This window comes from Uloborus diversus, chromosome 3 (assembly GCF_026930045.1).
Source record: "Uloborus diversus isolate 005 chromosome 3, Udiv.v.3.1, whole genome shotgun sequence".
NCBI lineage: Eukaryota > Metazoa > Arthropoda > Arachnida > Araneae > Uloboridae > Uloborus > Uloborus diversus.
The window spans coordinates 10,131,888-10,150,116 of NC_072733.1; the positions used below are offsets into that span (position 1 = coordinate 10,131,888).

Genomic DNA, 18,229 nt, shown 5'->3' on the forward strand with positions numbered 1-18,229 from the left:
TAGCCATATGTTAAGGGGTTGTATATTCATTACGGGAAATTATTTACAGGTTACGTTACTACAATAATTACTATTTACAGGATTTGTAACATTGCCCCCTTCCTAAGGACTGCACGTCCCGGGCAGTACAATCCCCAGAAAGGGTGCAAACTTCTATCACAAGTTTACAAATATACACATTAATTAATAACTAACAGATACAGAAAACACAATAATAACAAGAAATATTACTAAACATTAAAAGCAAAAATTATCTACAACTTTTATGTTATCAACCATGGTTGTTTACGTAATACTCATGAACTATGGCCATAGTATGGGGCTAACCGATCATAATGTACAACCCTAGGTTTTGCATTAGGTGATTTTTGGATCCTCACTACGACGTCATTTAGTCGGTTAACGACTTTGTAGGGTCCATCCCAATGCGACTGCAATTTGGGTGAAAGACCTTTCCGTCGGATGGGATTCCATAACCAAACCTTGTCGCCTTCGTTGAATTCATGTCCAGTAGACCTTGTGTCGTATCGGGTCTTCATCTTCTCCGCCGCGATGTTGATTCGCTCTCGTGCGAAATTATGAACGTCTTCCAACCGGGCCTGGAGATCCTGGATCTACTCCTCAGGCGATGAAGGCGCATCCGGAGGACGACCGAAGACGAGATCACAAGGTAGCCGAAGCTCTCGTCCGAAGAGCATCTGAGATGGGGCATATCCGGTAGTCTCGTGGACAGCACTGCGGTAGGCCAGCAGGAACAAAGGTAGCTTCTTGTCCCAATCCTGTTGATTTCTGGATACCATAAGCGAGAGATTATTTAGGATTGTGCGGTTAAATCTCTCCACCATGCCGTCCGATTGTGGGTGTAGTGGTGTTGTCCTAGTTTTCTCAATTCCGAAAATTTTACATAGGCCCTTAAACACAGCAGAGATGAAATTCCTCCCTTGATCGGAATGAATCTGCAAAGGTGTTCCGTATCTCGAGATCCAATGTTGGACTAGAGTCTCTGCTACGGTGGTAGCTTCTTGATCTGGAATGGGATAGGCTTCCGGCCATTTCGTGAAGTAGTCGATGGAAACAAGAATGTATTTGTTCCCATCAGCAGTTCTTGGTAGAGGACCCAGGATGTCGATCCCAATTCGTTCGAAAGGAGCTCCAACGTTGTACAGATGTAGCTTCCCTCTGCTTCTTTTCTTCGGTTTTTTACGAGCAGAACAGGCGTCACAAGAATGGCACCACTTCTCCACGTCATCCTTCGCCTTGCTCCAGAAGAAGCGCTCCCGAACTTTATTGAGGGTTTTCAAGACACCAAAATGTCCTCCAGTCGCACTACTATGTATTTCTTTCAGAACATCTGAAATCCTTGATCGGGGAAGTAGTAACTGCCACCTAGATGTTTTGCCGTCGTCAGATTCCCATTTTCGGTGTAGCACGCCGTTCCGTAAATGGAGCGAGTTCCATAAAGCCCAGTATCTTTTTGTTGCAGGACTGAAGATGGAAACGTCCTGCCAGCTAGGTCGCCGACTGTCCCTTTCCATGAATTCCAAAACTGGTTTTATGTCGGGGTCTTCAAGTTGATCTTTTCGAATTTGGTCATCACTCCATGGATCAGTTTCTGATGATGTTGGAGTCACTGTCACCTGATAGGCGGTAGGGCTAGTCGTTCCATACTGTTTCTCGGTTCGGGAACAATAGTGGCAGTTCTCAGGACAGGGTCTCCTTGATAAAGCGTCAGCATTACCGTGAGATAACCCTTTTCGATGCTTGATCTCCATGTCATATTCCTGGAGCCGCTGTATCCATCTGGCTATCTGGCCTTCCGGATTTTTGAAGTTCAAAAGCCAAGTTAATGAGGCATGATCTGTCCGAAGCAGAAATTTTCGGCCGTAGAGGTAATGATGGAAGTGTTCTACAGCTTTCACTATGGCCAGTAACTCCTTTCTGGTGACGCAGTAATTTCGCTCCGACTTTGATAAGCATTTGCTCCAGTAAGCGATGACATGTTCATTTCCGTCAATTTCTTGGGATAAAACAGCTCCGATGCCCTCGTTGCTCGCATCAGTGTCCAGGATGAAGGATTTTTCAGGCTGAGGATAGGCGAGGATAGGCGTTGATGTTAAAGCCTCCTTCAGTCGTAGAAATGCATCTTCGCATTCTTTGGACCATTCAAACTTTTGCTTGCTCTCCGTCAGCTTATGCAAAGGTCGTGCAATGTTGGAAAAACCCTTCACAAACTTCCTATAGTACGTGCAGAGCCCCAGGAAACTTCGCAGCTGATGGATGTTTTCGGGACGACTCCAACTCTTGACCGCAGATACCTTCTCTGGATCGGTTTGCACACCCTCAGAAGAGATGATGTGACCAAGGTAGTTCACTTCCCGGCGAAACAAATTACATTTGGACGGACTTAACTTCAGATTGGCTTCCTTAAGCTTCTGCAGCACCTTCCTAAGATTTGCCAGATGTTCTTCGAAACTGCGTCCCACGATGATGATATCGTCTAAATAGACCAGACAGGATTCGTAGGAAAGTCCTCTTAACACTGTCTCCATAAGACGCTCGAACGTAGCTGGTGCATTGCAGAGGCCGAAGGGCATCACTTTAAACTGCCATAAGCCTTGTCCAGTTGTAAACGCTGTCTTCTCTCGGTCATCAGGGTGTATCTCAACCTGCCAGTAGCCGCTCTTCAAGTCCAGGGTCGAAAACCACTTGTGTCCGGAAAGAGTGTCCAAGGTGTCGTCTATCCGTGGAAGAGGGTAACTGTCTTTCTTGGTGATTTCATTCAGCCGTCGGTAATCGACACAAAATCTGGTGGAGCCATCTTTCTTTCGGACTAAGACGATGGGAGAAGCCCAGGGACTGGATGACGGTTCGATTACATCATTCTCCTTCATCTCTTTCAGGAGGGTCTCAACCTCTTCCTTCTTGGCGAACGGTAGTCGTCTTGGATGCTGTTTAATAGGGAGGTGTTCTCCAGTGTAAATCCTATGCTGCGTTAAATTCGTACGGCCAACATCCTCCGATGTAGATGAAAACAGATGCTTGAAGTCATCCACCAATTGTTCCGCAGCAGTTCTTTGGTCTTTCGTTAATGGTGCACTCCCAATTAACTTCGATGTCAAGGACTCAGAAGACACAGTCTCGGGGGAATTGATTCTTCTAATGATGCAGTTTACTGGAGTACAAGTTGCTAACACTTCACCTTTCCGGATATTCCTTGGCCTTTCACTCACGTTGGCGACTCTCACAGGAATTACATCCTTAGAAAGGTCAACAAGCGTAGGTGCTACCAGCACTCCTTTTGGGTTATTGCTTAAGTTGGGGTATTCAATGAGTCCAAATCTAAAACTATTGCTTTCTTCAATGGAGCCGGGTATTAATGATTCTGACCTTGAGGGAATTGATAAATCTGTTTGGGCAATTATTTGATGAGCGGATTTTACATCACTTTCTGCGGGAAAGACTGCTATGTCTTCTCTCGTCGAGTGCAGCTCGTTAGTCTTGAAATCGAGGTTGAAGTCATACTTCTTTAAAAAATCCAATCCGAGAATGAAGGGGTCTATGATAGCAGCAACGAATGCGGTATGATGGTAAATGGCATTTCCAAACACAATTTCTAAGTTCACTTTACCTTCAATCTCGATCTTGTCACCTGTCACAGTTTGGAGGGTAACGCAGGGCGGCGTCCACAGAATGTTGAGTCCAAATTGACGAGCCACATCTGTTCTAATGATCGTAACATTGGCTCCAGTGTCAATAATCAGTTCGCATGGAAACCCGTTTACATATGCGTAAACAAACAGTCCATTACTGCCGCCACTCGTCGATGAAATCTGGAAAACTTTAAGACGGGGCTCATTCCAATTTGGCGACCTCCGCCCCGCGAGATTGCCATGGCTTAGTTTTCCTGGACCTGGGAGGGAGAGGTGCTCTTCCCTCTGGTTTCTTGGCGAGCTTCACAGTTTCTTCGTAAGTGACCCTCGCCGCCACATTTCCAGCACTTAAGTGATTGTCCATTTTGGTACTTGGGAGCCGAAGTCCTTTTGACGATTCCTGCAATTTCTTTTATTTGCTTTTCCAATTCAGCAAAGCGTGACGAAACCGGATCAGGCTCATCAGTTTTGACGCCGCGGATCGAATGGCGATCCTTGCGGGTTGCTTGCTGGGCGGCCTCCAACTTCATCGCATACACAACAGCAGAATTCAGGTCTTTGACATCCGCCATCCGTAGAGCTTTCTGGATTTCCGGATCTCGAACCCCGTCGATGTAGTAGTTGAGTGCCAGGTTGTCCCGAACATCCGCAGGACAGTCGCAAAAAGCAAGATGAGACAGTCTTTCGATGTCCGCCGCGAGCTCTTGCAGGGTTTCTCCGGTTCTCTGGAAACGGGACTTCAACTGGAGTCGGCTGAAATCTTTCTGGCACTTCTCACCGAAGCGAAGCTCCAACGCAGATGTGAGGGCGGCGAAATCCAGGCGCTGGCCGTCCGGAAGGTTCTGAAGAATGTCCGCTGCGTCACCTCTCAGGGATGCTGCAAGATGGCAGGCCTTGGTAGCAGAGTCCCATCCGTTCGCTTCCGCCACTATCATGAACTGAGTTTTGTAAACCTGCCACGAAGTTTTCCCATCAAATGTGGCAAGTTTAATGGACGGTCGAGCAACCGATGTGGGAGCGCCAAACTGTACAGAGCTGCTTTCCGCCGCCAATCTCCTTTCCAGGTCTTTAAAGATGTCTTCTTTAAGTTGATGAAATTTTCTATCTTCTTCTTCCAGTTTATTTTCTACAGCATTGCATCGGCCTTCCACGGAACTTAATTTTTCTTCAAATTTCTCTTCGATAGCATCAACTCGATGCTCTATCTCATTAAATTTATTTTCCATCACAGTCTTTACCGAAGTAAGATCGTTTTTAATTTCCTCTTGGTTAGAAACTAGGTCATTTTTCAGCACCGTTAAATCACTTTTCAATTGGTTTTGATTAGCCGCCATATCATTTTTTAATTGTTCTTGATTAGCTGCCATATCATTTTTTAATTGTTCTTGATTAGCTGCCATATCATTTTTTAATTGTTCTTGATTAGCTGCCATATCATTTTTTAATTGTTCTTGATTAGCTGTAAAACTTGCAGTCAAGTCACTTTTTAATTGTTCTTGATTGGCTGTAAAACTTGCAGTCAAGTCACTTTTTAATTGTTCTTGATTAGCCGCCATATCACTCTTCACAGAGGTGATTGCGTCAAGAAGTTGTTTTAATTGTTCATCCATTGCGCGAGTAATCACCATAAAAATAAAGTCCTAATTCAAAAAAAGTCTTTATGAAAAAATGTCCAAAGTCACACTTACTCCAAGAAAGTCCAGAAGAAGCCCCACGTTGGGCGCCAATTGTAACGGATTCGGTGCGACTTCCACTTTCTTGAAATGAAGACACAGTTCTTGATAAAAACACAGGAAATTTATTTACACTATGTACAGGAGAAACCGTTAACAACTGCTAAATTATTCATCAGCAATTATCACACAACACCGTAAACTCAACGTTTACACACGTATTTACTTCCAAATACGAAAACAACACAGCGAAATGCCTCGCTATAAACAGAGCAAAATGCTATCAGTTCGAAATATCAATCGAAACTCTCCGTTTATCCATCGCTAACGGCTTTTATAAACATCCAAGAATTTTCTACAACATTCTTTCTGCTTCGAGAAATGCGTAGACCGTTATCAAATTTTATCAATGAAAATAAAAAGAATAGGGGGTTGTCTACTTTAGCCATATGTTAAGGGGTTGTATATTCATTACGGGAAATTATTTACAGGTTACGTTACTACAATAATTACTATTTACAGGATTTGTAACACTATTTAATTAAAAAAAGTAGCTAATATAAGTTAGTAAACGTGCACAGGTAGCCTTAAAATGGGCTACTTGAACCCGGGTTCAAGTAGCTCCTGAACACATTTCATCACAAAATTATGATAAGTAAGGTTCGTAATCTTTTAAAATAAAGAGGTTAGTTTTTTTTTTTTTTTTTTTACCTGTGTATTTGCAGATCTGGGAATCAAAATGGTCCGAAATTACAAGAGAACCCCTGGTGGTGGGCAATATGAGGATTATTTAGATGAAAAATTACAGTTGTGTCTAGAATCAATTAACTCCGGGGAAATGTCTCAGAGAGTGGCATCAAAACAAGCTTGGGAATTCTGTAGTATTTAGTAGCGAAGAAGAGCAGACATTAAATAATATCAGAGAAAATAAATGCACTCAAGCTATTTAAACGAGGAGTTTTCATTCTTTCTAATTCTTAAATAATGAGCATTTCAATTGGTTTTAGCTGTAGTTAGATTATATTTCTCTCTGAGATTTTTTTTTTTTTTTTGCCCAAAATTATTTTTTTATGAATATGTTTGTTTCACATTAAGTTAAATAAATCGTTTGCTAATTAAAATGTATATTTTGACTTTTATTTCAAAATCATTGGTCCTTCTTGATCCCACCTCCTGTTTTACAGCCTTTTCTAATGAATTTGCTGAGTTGAACCAAGTTGACCCAGCGCGCGGGTTACTTAAACCCAATTTTCAAAAAATAGAAAAACAAAATAAAGTGTTGAAATTATTGTTTGAAAAAAAGCTTAAGGTGGTAGCAAAACATTTGAAAAGTTGTAAAAACAAAGTTATCAATGCACATTACGGGTTTAATCAACAAATCAGTTTAAAAGTCGCCAAAAATATAAATTTCGGGTCTAAGTAGCCCTTATTTCCAGAATAAATATATATATATATATATATATATATATATATATATATATATATATATATATATATATATATATATATATATATATATATATATATATATATATATATATATATATATATATATATATATATATATATATATAAATTTGGGGTACGACTATACTCCGTTGTAGCATCAATACGTATGTAGAAAACCATGGTACTGCTTTAGAGTTACGATATATATTTATTACTTTTGAAAATGACAGTAGCATGTGAATCGTATACTTACTTAATATGCAAAAATACGTGTAACATTTTGAAGTAGCAGTTATTAGCTCTGCAGCGTAATGAAAAGCCACTACTATTCCGACTACAACAGTTTTCTGCTTCAAAATGATTTTATACTCCGCATGCTCAAACGTAAAGTTTTTTGTTCGACCTCTGAGAATATTCATGTTACCAAGCGTTCTGTGTCCTTTTCAAATGCCATGCGATTGAGTATAAAATTTGAAATGGAGCCGTCGTTCGGGAGAATCGGTAAACTTTCATTTGTATGGTTCACTTGCTTTTCTTATTTCAGGGGAAGAAGTGTCCAACTATGAACAGGAACATGCTCTACAAAGGTATGTACTTTGATTCCTTCTTTGAGTAAAAGCAATTCGGGAATGAAAGTTTAATCCATTCCGTTATTCCAAATTGAAACTTGCAGCAGCGGCTCTTTTAAAAGCATCAGAATGATTAGGTCGTTTTGGAATCCTAACGATGTTCCACAAATAAAGTGATTCGCGAACGGAAATCCATCAACACTTAGTTCCTTTATATGAAGACGTGAAGATCCAATCAATTTAGGCAAATGTCCCAAGTGCTTTTTAAATTAACTCGAGTCGCGCTCATGTTCTTGAAACTCCATTATCCTCAGATCTAATTAAGTGAATGAAATGGTAGTGGTACGGAAATTTCAAAAACAATGTCCGTTGCGGAAAACTTTGCCATTTCAAAAGTAATTGCCTCATTCTACTTTGCTTTTGTATATTACGGCCTTTTTCTCCTCTCTTTTCAACCTTTAGGACGTAATGAGAAACAAGTAAATGTTGTAATGGCAGCCTCAAGCCATTCAAAGTGGTTTTTAATCGCTGAAGCATTTTACATTTACGTAGAAAAAAACCAAGTACCCTTAAAAACGCTAATAATAAAATCAAGACTGAAATGTTGCAATTATATCTAAAACTTTACGGACAGTTCAAATTCGAGACTCGAAAAGGAATAAAAGAAATGCCGAGTACAAAGAGCTAAGAGCATTATCTAAAAGGCTACTTGAAAAGCTGTTTTCTCGTTACTGTATTTTTTAAATTTCAGTTTTTGGTGAAATTTTGTAGTGTGCTTTAATTAAATTCATTTCTTTGTCTTTGAAATTGTCTTTCTTTTTTTCTTCCTTGAAGAAGTGTTGCATATAACGTAGAATAACAATAATTAAAATCGGTTTTTTAATTGCTTTTACAATAAATAAGTATTGTAATAATTCACATTGAATCAAACTTGATTACTTAAAAGGAGGTTAAAAATAAAATTGCGTTCGTTCCCAAAAAAAATAATGAGTGAAAGAAATTGAAAAATGTAACTTAAAGCAGTTTATTTCATTTATATTAATTTGCGTCACAAATGCTGCAGCAATAAATTTATAATGCTCCTTTTCGAAGATGAATATCGTTAATGGTTCCAATTTTTATTGCACTTATACGATAGGTATTTTTCTGAACAAATAAATATGTTTATCGCAATTGTATAACCTATACATGGCAAGGATGCATCTCATTTGATATTTTAATAACTATCACTAATCACATTTCCAAAAGTAAGGCAAAGTAGGGTAATGACGCTCAGCGGGCATTCCCTCTCACTCGAATGTCTATAAACAAAAAATGGTTACAAACTGCTGTGTGTCGATAAAGATACACTATAGATGTGAAACTTTTGTTTTCCAGGAAAGCACTAAATTAGGGGAAGGGTTGTATTGTCTGTCAATTTGAAGAACTCGATGATTCAGTGATTCGCCCAAGAACCCTCCAGAGGACAGGCCGACCTATCCTCCAATTTGGTTCCAAGAACGCTATGAATCCAATCTTGTTTCAAGTTCTTGTAAATGCATTTTACAACAGTCGCTGGTTGCTATGTTGTAAAAATAACTGATGAAAATTTGAGTAAAAAGCACTTTCAAAAAATCTAGCCAGCGAACTACTTTCTTAAAATAAATAATAGCTCATTGTTGAATATTTCCCGTTAACCCAATTTTCATACAAAATTTTTTTTAAATTTGAACGAAAGCAATCTTCTTTTGTTAACTGAAACAGTCAAACATCAAACTACGCGTCTGAAATATATACACCCGTTTCAACGCAGTTTTCGTACGCATACTAATATTGCCGCACAACGCAATTTAATTAACAGTTGCTCAATTTGTAGAGCGATAAGCATCAGACCACGGATCGAGTCCCGGCCAAGACGTTTCAGGCATATTCACAACAAAGTTGTATATTTTAATGAAGAATATAGATTATAAGCAACGAGAACACAAAACAATACTCGAAATGCGTTGGTTATACACTCGTATTTCAACGGATACTCTGTCGACAACCAACAGTTGTACAAAAAGGTAGCGAATCAGAATTTCAATTTCCTCATATAAAAAGTTACACTTCAAAAACGCGCGATCAGTACCACTATCTACGGAATATCATTATATGTTTTCCAAATAATTTGCGTTTAATCGGTCAGAGTATAGAAACTGCTGTTGTTTACAGAAAATTCGAAATAGATAACCATACGTGATTTGCTTCACAATTTGCGGAAAGCGGTCACACAAAGCCTCGTGTATATTGAGCACAAAATAATGAAGAGGTGATAATACACTAGATACGTGACTTTTGTCGGACTTAAATACTGTATCTAAACTTAGAGAGTGCAATGCCACTCAATCCAAGGTGCAACTCAGTAAAAAAAAAGTTACCAACGCTTTTGTGGAAATTGGTCGCTTGCAAACCGTTCCTTATGCTTTGGCGTTATACTCACTTAAAAAAACATTAAACTCTAATAAAATCTCAAATTTCATTTAGAGATAAATTTGACTAACTATTTATGTTTTCCACTAAGTAAGCGTTCATTACCCAACTCCCCCCTATATGTTTCAAATATCGAGTGTTCAAATTGTAATTTTTTTTGAGAATGAACCCTATACGACAAAAATAATGAACTTATCTTTTTTTTTTTTTTAAGCTAGGAAATGGAACCATCATCCTTGACAAAGGCTGTTGAATACCTAGGTGTCACCATCAAAAATATGTTCTAAGAAGAACACGGTTCCTCATCCCCAACCTGCTCAATCTCAGTGGTTTAGCACTTCTACCTTATGTAATACTTCCCAAGCAGTCTCTACCAGATTTCTTTCGAAGACCTTAGCGTCAGATTTATCCAATTTTTGAGCTTCAAAAGTAAATTATGGTAAGAGAGAAACTGCTATTTCTTAGCGTATGCTGTTTTTAAAAGTATGAGGGTCCGTTCACACGCTGATGCGTGTTGATTTTCAGCGATTTGCGTAATAGCGAAGCAGTATTTTTTCTTTTTTTTTTTCCCCGCCAAATAGCATGAACTATGGGTGCATCCGGAAACAAGGATTGGTTGTCGCGGTGCCAACGCAAGCGCTCGGAAACGCTTGCGGTGGAACCAGTGATGTCACCCAACCGCGTTTGGAAACACTGCGGTCGCTTTCTGGCGGTCGACCCGGTAGCAACCTGTCGCACCCCGTCTCGACGCGGTTAGCGAGATCACAAAGTGTGTGTTGGCTAATCCGGTAGTGTTTTACGTTTTGATCGTAACACACGTGGCTTTCCTATCACGAAAGTTACGTTTGATTGGAGCGTCGTTTGCTGCTGAACTAGAACTACCGCGCTGTAACCACGAGCGTTGGGAAACACAGCTGTTCCACCAGGCTCTCCAGAGAAATTCCGGATACGCTATAACCACACCGGACTAACAACGCGGTGGAACCGGTGGATTGTTTCCGAACGCAGCCTAACTGAAAATGCTGCGAGCTATGAAATGGCTTTAGTTGGTGCACCGAGTGAACGTTTCCCGTGTCTAGTACGCCTACTACGCCGCGAAATAGTTTTTTCACACAGTGAGAGACTAACTTCTAAACGAAATCAACTCTGTTACGTCACATATAGAATAGGTAGGGATCAGAGTTGGGCAAATTTCAATTGCATGAACAATTAAAGATTAACAATTGATTAATTTATACGTTACCACAACAACTAACAATTGATCAATTGTAATTTTGGAAAATTACGATTAACGATTAATTAATTGTTAATTGTAGTTTATTACAGTTAACAATTAATTAATGGTTAATTGTAGTTGGCTACAATTAACAATTGTTAATTGTTTTGTGAATTTTAATTAAAGCTAACTCTTAAATATAAATATAAAATAATTGATTAATGCCCAACACTGGTAGGGATGGTCATACACTATGAAAAACTGCAAAAGTTAAATTGTGATTATTAATGTAAGAATCAAAAAGCAGTAAAAGAAAGAAAAAAGCTGCTCAATAACAAAAAAAGGGGGGGGGGATGAGAAGATATAAATGTTCCCTACACACGAGTAATGCTACCCAAATACAATTATAGTTATAGAAAAGAAGATGAAATATACACTGCATGACAAAAAGTATTGGGACACTTTCAAAAAATCCCATTTCTGCTGTTTTTTTTTTCTTTTTGAGAAATAAGAGACCAATTGCTCTGTAATTTTTTTCAGGTAAAAGATATACCCCAGCTGTCATTTTCCAATTAAAATTAAGTCAACTTTTCATTTAAAGGACCACCAACAAAATTGAGAAAACAAAAAAAAAAGTTTTTGAACATCCTTCATTGTAAATAGCTGGAAATCAACTGTAAATTTCAGAAATAAGTTAACAAGCTATGTAGAATTCATTTTAAATTTTCGTGAAAGTATCTTTTATACCCACGGAGATATAAGCATTTCTTTCAAAAATACAAATTTTATATGAAGATTTTCGGCTCATAACACTCAGTTTTCTGTCAGACGTTACTAAACTTTCAGAATGTTCGATAGCATACAAGAGAAACATAATAATAAAAGTTGAAATTTCATGAAACTTGAACGTTTAAAGCGATTGATTTTTCACTGCCTATGCGCGAAAGATAGCAATTTATAATCTGTTATCCCTTGGAGCACCCAAGGTAACAAAGACGTTAAACCGGTTTTTTTTTTTTTTTTTTGAGGCTAATCTTAGCGGCTTTCGTTTGACTGAGCCCCATTTAGGTGGAAGTCCTACTTTTGCTGAGACACATAAGACAGATAGCACAATTCAGATTTATTACAATACAAGGAAATCGGAGGGACGCCCGGTGCGGTGGGCGGGGCTCGAACCCGCGCCTCTCTGCTTGCAGGAGAGGTTGCTAAGCAATACCGCTCAGCCACCGAGGCCCCATTTATAATCTTCAAATTCCAGCGCAAATAGATCCTGCGATTGTTTTCTTTTATAAGTACGGAGACAGAAAATCATACGTACGTAAATAAACAAAAAAGGGAAATTATATTACTGGAAACATGTTTGAGTTTAAATAGACGTAAGGTTTTATACATAAAAATCCTATTCAAATTAAATCTTTATGAATAAATGTCCACCGACAATTTATTTTTAAAGTAGAATAAACTGCACAAAACGCATGCTAAACAAAAATGTCAATAAAACTTCAAAAATTACAATTTTAAGCGCAATGGAGCAAATCTTCACACTTTTGGAGATGCGAGGATTTTCCCTTTTTATGAAAAACGCTCCCTGGTGCTTTCAAACAGACATTAGAATAACTATTTTTACTCAAAAGTGAAGCTTGAACGCAACAGTATCAACGTTCAAATCCTACATTTTCCAACGTTCAAATAATACTTTAGAAAAGTTAGATCAAAGTAGTAAAAAACAGATTTACCCCTTTTTCTCGTGTCTGGATTGCCTGGTAAAGACAAATTTTCATGACAATAGATTTTAATAAGACAAACCTACCACCTAAAAGTAAACTTCTCACTCCAAGGCGGTCAGGTCAAAAAGTCGGTGCGGGTTTTTATCTCGCGCGAGGCTTTACCCCCACCTACCACATTCTGAGATTTCCGCTTGTTCTCAAAGAACTGTGTGAACGTCATCATTGTTTGAAGCTGACTCTGTCAAAGCAGTTGTTTACCAAAAATTAAGAATCCCCACCCCCCACCCACCCATTTTCCTTTTCAACGGACCTACGCACGCAAAGTAACAGGTTTCAACTAGATTTATTTGTCACTTTGAAGGCTACAAAAAACATTTACTTGATAATTTTACCTTTCTTGCGTTTTATACGTGCCGTTTACGTTTATTTCATACATACTGCACTCTAAAAGAAATCTATACAGCACAGCTTGTCATTATTCCTATATTTTGGACGATAAGAATTTGATAAAATTATATTTTTGTGTTTATTTTACTTAGTTTAGCTGATAATTTAATTTTTTGTGTTTTTTCATTTTAATGAGTTAATGCTACGTTTGGAGGATTCAGTAGATCCGTTTGACCAGCGTTTCTCTGATTGAGTGAAGAATCTTAAGTCTCTAAATTTAGTGTGTATATAATGGTTTTCTGACTATATGAACCAAATGGGGAATGGAATCACGGTTTCCATTTATCTCTTTGTCGCGGAGGTAGATGGAAACCAGATTTAAATCACTAACAAATGGACATAAAGTCACATTTTTGTACCAAGTCATTCTCAAAAAGTATTGTCTTGGATTAAATGCACAAAATTTCATCTTTTGATTCATCCAAAAGAAACGGAAGGATCTAATTTTGAAACGTTGCTTCCATTCACTTCAGCTAACAGTAATGAAGTTTTTACTGTATTTTCTTCAATTCTGGGCAACCAACCGAGCTACCAGCTTAAACTCGTTAATTTTACGGACTGTATTTTACATTGTACTAATAGTGTATTACCTGGAAAGTGTAAAAAATGCTCAAGTATGATTGAAAAAATATTTTTATTAAATGATTGTACAGAAAATATATTTTATTTCAATCTATGATGACGCATTCATTTAACATATTGTCATGCGCATTTATGAGAAAATCCCATTCAGGTAACGCACGCAAAGCAGGTATTGAAGGACAACCGTTTTCATTTCAACAAAATTCTTTCAAGTTGTTGATAAGTAATAGTTTCGCACAATAGCGATACATCCTGAAATTACTAACAAAGTTTTTTTTTTCGTATCGCATAGCATACTGTTGGTCACCGATGAAAACAATGGCCTGAACGGAAAGTTAAGTGTCAGTCACCAACGACTGACGCAGTCTGAATGGAAAGTTCAGTGCCAGTCACCAGTGACTGAAGTGGCAGCTAACGATACAATGTTTTTTGTAATATGTACTTTTTAATAAAACATTTTAGTAAAGTATTGATGTATTGTACCATTGTATTGCATAAATATTGATTTCAAAATCCGACTTATTCCTTCTTGAATATTGTTTTTCTAGGTCTCCGAAAGACGTCATAAGTGATTGTTTCTTGAGAAAGCTGTTCTTATGTCTTCTGAACTAGATTCGAGACTACATTAGAATGTGGAAAGACTCTATAGAGCAGCAAATACTCAGGAATTTTTAAAACTAATGTGAAATAACTCAAGCAGATGGCAACCCCGGAGCGAAAAATACTTTTTCTAAAAAATTAAAAATTGTACATATCAGACGGTGGCACTTTTGTACATTGCAAATAAAATCTTCTTTTAATATTACTGACCTATTTCCGCTACAGCCAGACCATCTCAATTCAGTGCAAAAGAAGCATTTTTTAAATCCCCTGCGTAAATCGAACATTTAATTTGACTTTCAATGTTGTCAGTAAATAACCAGAGATGTTTTGTGTTCCTCTTAAAACGTATTTCATGCATTGAAAGTCAGAAATACGACTCAAAAATTAAACCGAGCGTGTTTTAATGCTTTGTACTTTAAATAAAAACTTGTAGAAAATGGAAGGAAAAATCAAATGGAATTTTAAAATATTACATTCTAACATTTTTTTTTTCTAAATACAAAACGATCGTTTTAAATGTTAAAAGTCAAAATAGAAGACATCTCTTCTTCCCCTCCCATATTTCATTTCATTCTCAGAAAGTTAAGTTATTTTATGGAATTAAGAAATGCATAAAAACATCTTTTAACAGAAAGGTAACAGAAACCACAATATTCAATAGCAGTAATTGCAGAGAACTGCATCCATGAGGTTTGGGGTTTAAAGGAACCTCTTTTTCAGTGCAAAAAGGGAGCTTTTGGATGTAAAGACATCCAATAAAACCAATATTGTCGAGTTTTTTTTTTTTTTTGGTCGTTTTGATGACATCTAAAAGCTCACTTTTTTGCTTTGAAAAAGGAGTTTCTTGAAACCCTAGCACACAAATATGCAGTTCTCTGCAAATTGGTCGTTCTTATTCTTCAGTTATTTTCCTGAAATGGATCACTAATTGTGTTCCTCACCTTTTTTCGTACCTTTTTACTCACCCAAAATGAATTTCACTCCTACACTAAATATCAAGCAGCGTTCTCACGCTTTGAAGGAAATTCTAGCAATATTTCTGTAAATAACATATCTGAAGACATAGATCTGGTTTCAATCAAATCGAAAGCTTTATCTAAAAGAATGCATGATATAAAAAACATATCGCACCCCAGCAATGAAGTGACACAACTCAAAAATTTGAGTTGGAGTTGTGATATGGACGCAAAGTCAAAATATTTTTTCCTATCGGTTAGCAGAACAAATACACGCTAAACTTTTTTAATGCGTTTTAGATTCACAAAGTGACAGTTTTTTAATTTTTCAACTTCATACGGAGGCGGGTTCAGACTTGCGAAAGCGTCTCATTTGAATTTATGTCGTTTCTTTCAACTAATCTTATTGCTAAGAACACTCCCATTTAAAGTTGAGACATCTATAGTGAATAGTTTGAGTATTAAAAATAGTCCTATTTCTAGATGTTACGTTTCAAATTGAGTGTAATGAGTAGATAACTGTGCTATTTTCAGAAATGACACCTACTTGAGTATAAATGAAAGCTTATTATTCCACTTCAGTTTAAAATTTGGAGTCACAACTTGAAATGTTTTCCAATTTTCAGGAGTTCTGAAGTGACACGTCTGCCCCCCCCCCCTCGCAACACCATAAATATCTTTGATTTTACAAAATATGTTATTGTTCTGAAAACATTAACGAATGAAACGGAGCTAAAATATTTTGTGTAATACTAGTTAATCAATTACAATATGCAGTAAAAATTCGAAATATTTTAATTTGTCGAATTGCAGAAATTTCTGATATTTGAGTTCCGTCACTTCTGTTGCTGCGTGCCATATTTTCATCTATATATATATATATATAATATATATATCGTATATCTGGGTGCAGTATAGCCTATTAAGGCTCTTGCACCAAAAAACCCCAATCAATCAATTTCCTGCTACAAATTTTCAGTTTTATGCAATTAAAGTCACTACAGAAAAAACGTCATATAATGTATTTTTAAAAGCTGTAGAAAATATACGTAATATGATTGACAAATTTTTAATTTCTATCAAATTGGAACATAATTTGATGAAATTATTCATAAAACGAGTGTGAAGCACAATCTCTAGTTGATGAAAGCAATTTTAAACCAGTTTACCACTAGAAACTTCATGCATTGTCAGGCTACGAAAGATAATGGCTGTACGTTTCGAAAAGTTGGGTGTAACATAAGTACACCTTTAAACAAAATATTAAAAAATGTCTGCATGTGTATTTTCTAAGTCTGATGATAAAGGCTTGGATAAATTTCCAGTAGCTTCTGTGCGTTGATTTCTTTTAAAAAAGTTAATTCCTAGTTATTTTGTATGGCCCGAACTTTGAATTAGCAAAGCACCGTAATATCGTTCTAAAAACACTAACGAATGACACGGAGTTAAAATATTAGGAATACTAACACTTATTAATCAGCAACAACATGCAATACGAATTTTTTTTTTTTAATTTGTCCATAAGTGGAAATCAATGATTTTTGAGTTGTGACACTCCTGGTGCTTTGGTGCGATATGCGAGTTTTAAATCAAGCTTCTTTGATCAACCGAGAGTGTGATCGGTCTCTGGAGCTGGATTCAATTCAGTAATTTAAAATACATGAAAGTAAAGAATGCTAAATCAGATCCCTTCCCCACCCCCCTTTCAGTTAAATTATCTTTGACTCTTTAGCGCTAACCCTTAGCTGGTGATGGGAGCTATCTTACACTTCATAAGAACTGGATTTTTGCGAAGTTCACTTACAAAGCAATGTTTATGGTTCTGTCACTAACGGTTTTGAGTTGTAATAGTTATAAATAAAAATCATAGGAGTTTTTTCCCACTTTAAGTCGCTAAACTTTGTGGAGTGTAAAAGAAATGTAATATTGGCATATTGAATACACCCCAATACTTACGCTACAAAAAAAACAAGTCAGGGTTTAACAGAAGAACAATTCTTTGAAATCGAGTCTTAAGATTAAAATATTTTAGTTTCACAAAAGATCGTGCCTAAACAACCGAAAAACTAAAAACCGAAAACCATAAGTAGGACAAAACTGGTTGAAATACATTCGTCATCAGAAGTAATATCGATTTACTTGAATGTTCAGCTCTGTGTTGGAACTAAGCAGAGCTTTGAATTTTTTTCTTTACCCATATGGAAAAAAAAATCACTGTCTAGCTCTACGATCACGATTTTTTTTAATACGGTTTACCTTATTGGTGGAAACTGATGGCATTATCTCTGAACAAAATTGCTATGCATTTAAAACAAGTCATTTGATCAAGAACACCTGAAATTCAAAGTAAACCCCCAGCACTAGTGTCAAGAAATAACATTTCTGCAGAGTTCGAATAGAAACGATAATCTATGGATCTATTTTGCGTATCACTTTCTTTCCTTTTAGCACTTCCAATTAGTCTATGAGGCTACTTTAGTGGAATTATTTTCCTTGACATACCCAGTACTAGATTTTAATAAAATTTTAAGACGTTTGTACTCAATCTTTTGACTCGTTATAAAAATTTAATACGTAAAGGATGTTATATTGTGAAGGATAAGCAAAATTGGGCTCTGAGAATCAATTGTGTCGTTCGCTGTGAAAGCGGCGTATATCCATATTTTTAAAATGCGTATAGGTTTGCTAAATCGTTTCACAGTAATTGTATCTTTTAGCATAAAAGTGAAGAAACTCACTTTTCCAAAGACATGTATAATAACAAATAGTAACTAAACATTTTTTTCTAAGAAAAATTTGCAAAGATCATTTTATATTAAGGCCTAATAAAATCATTTACAATGAGATAAGTGACTTTTACAAAGAGCCATTAAATTATGGGTTTAGAAAACTAATTGAAACGAGCT

General features: G+C 37.0%; 1 protein-coding gene across 6 annotated transcripts in view; it reads left to right on the forward strand.

The window, feature by feature from the left end:
* LOC129218172 (putative carbonic anhydrase-like protein 2) overlaps window positions 1-14,534 on the forward strand; it is a 235,233-nt gene extending 220,699 nt beyond the window's left edge. For 4 of the 6 annotated variants that reach the window (XR_008580299.1, XR_008580301.1, XR_008580302.1 and 1 more), the window contains 3 exons: window positions 7,317-7,359; window positions 10,007-10,231; window positions 14,313-14,534. Coding sequence is in view for 2 of the 6 variants with exons in the window: in XM_054852386.1 (XP_054708361.1) it covers window positions 7,317-7,359; window positions 14,313-14,332 (63 nt within the window). In the remaining 4 variants the exon portion in view is untranslated. The remainder of the gene's footprint in view (window positions 1-7,316; window positions 7,360-10,006; window positions 10,232-14,312) is intronic. The other 2 variants (XM_054852386.1, XM_054852387.1) reach the window with 1 other exon arrangement.
* Window positions 14,535-18,229: the final 3,695 nt, after the last annotated feature.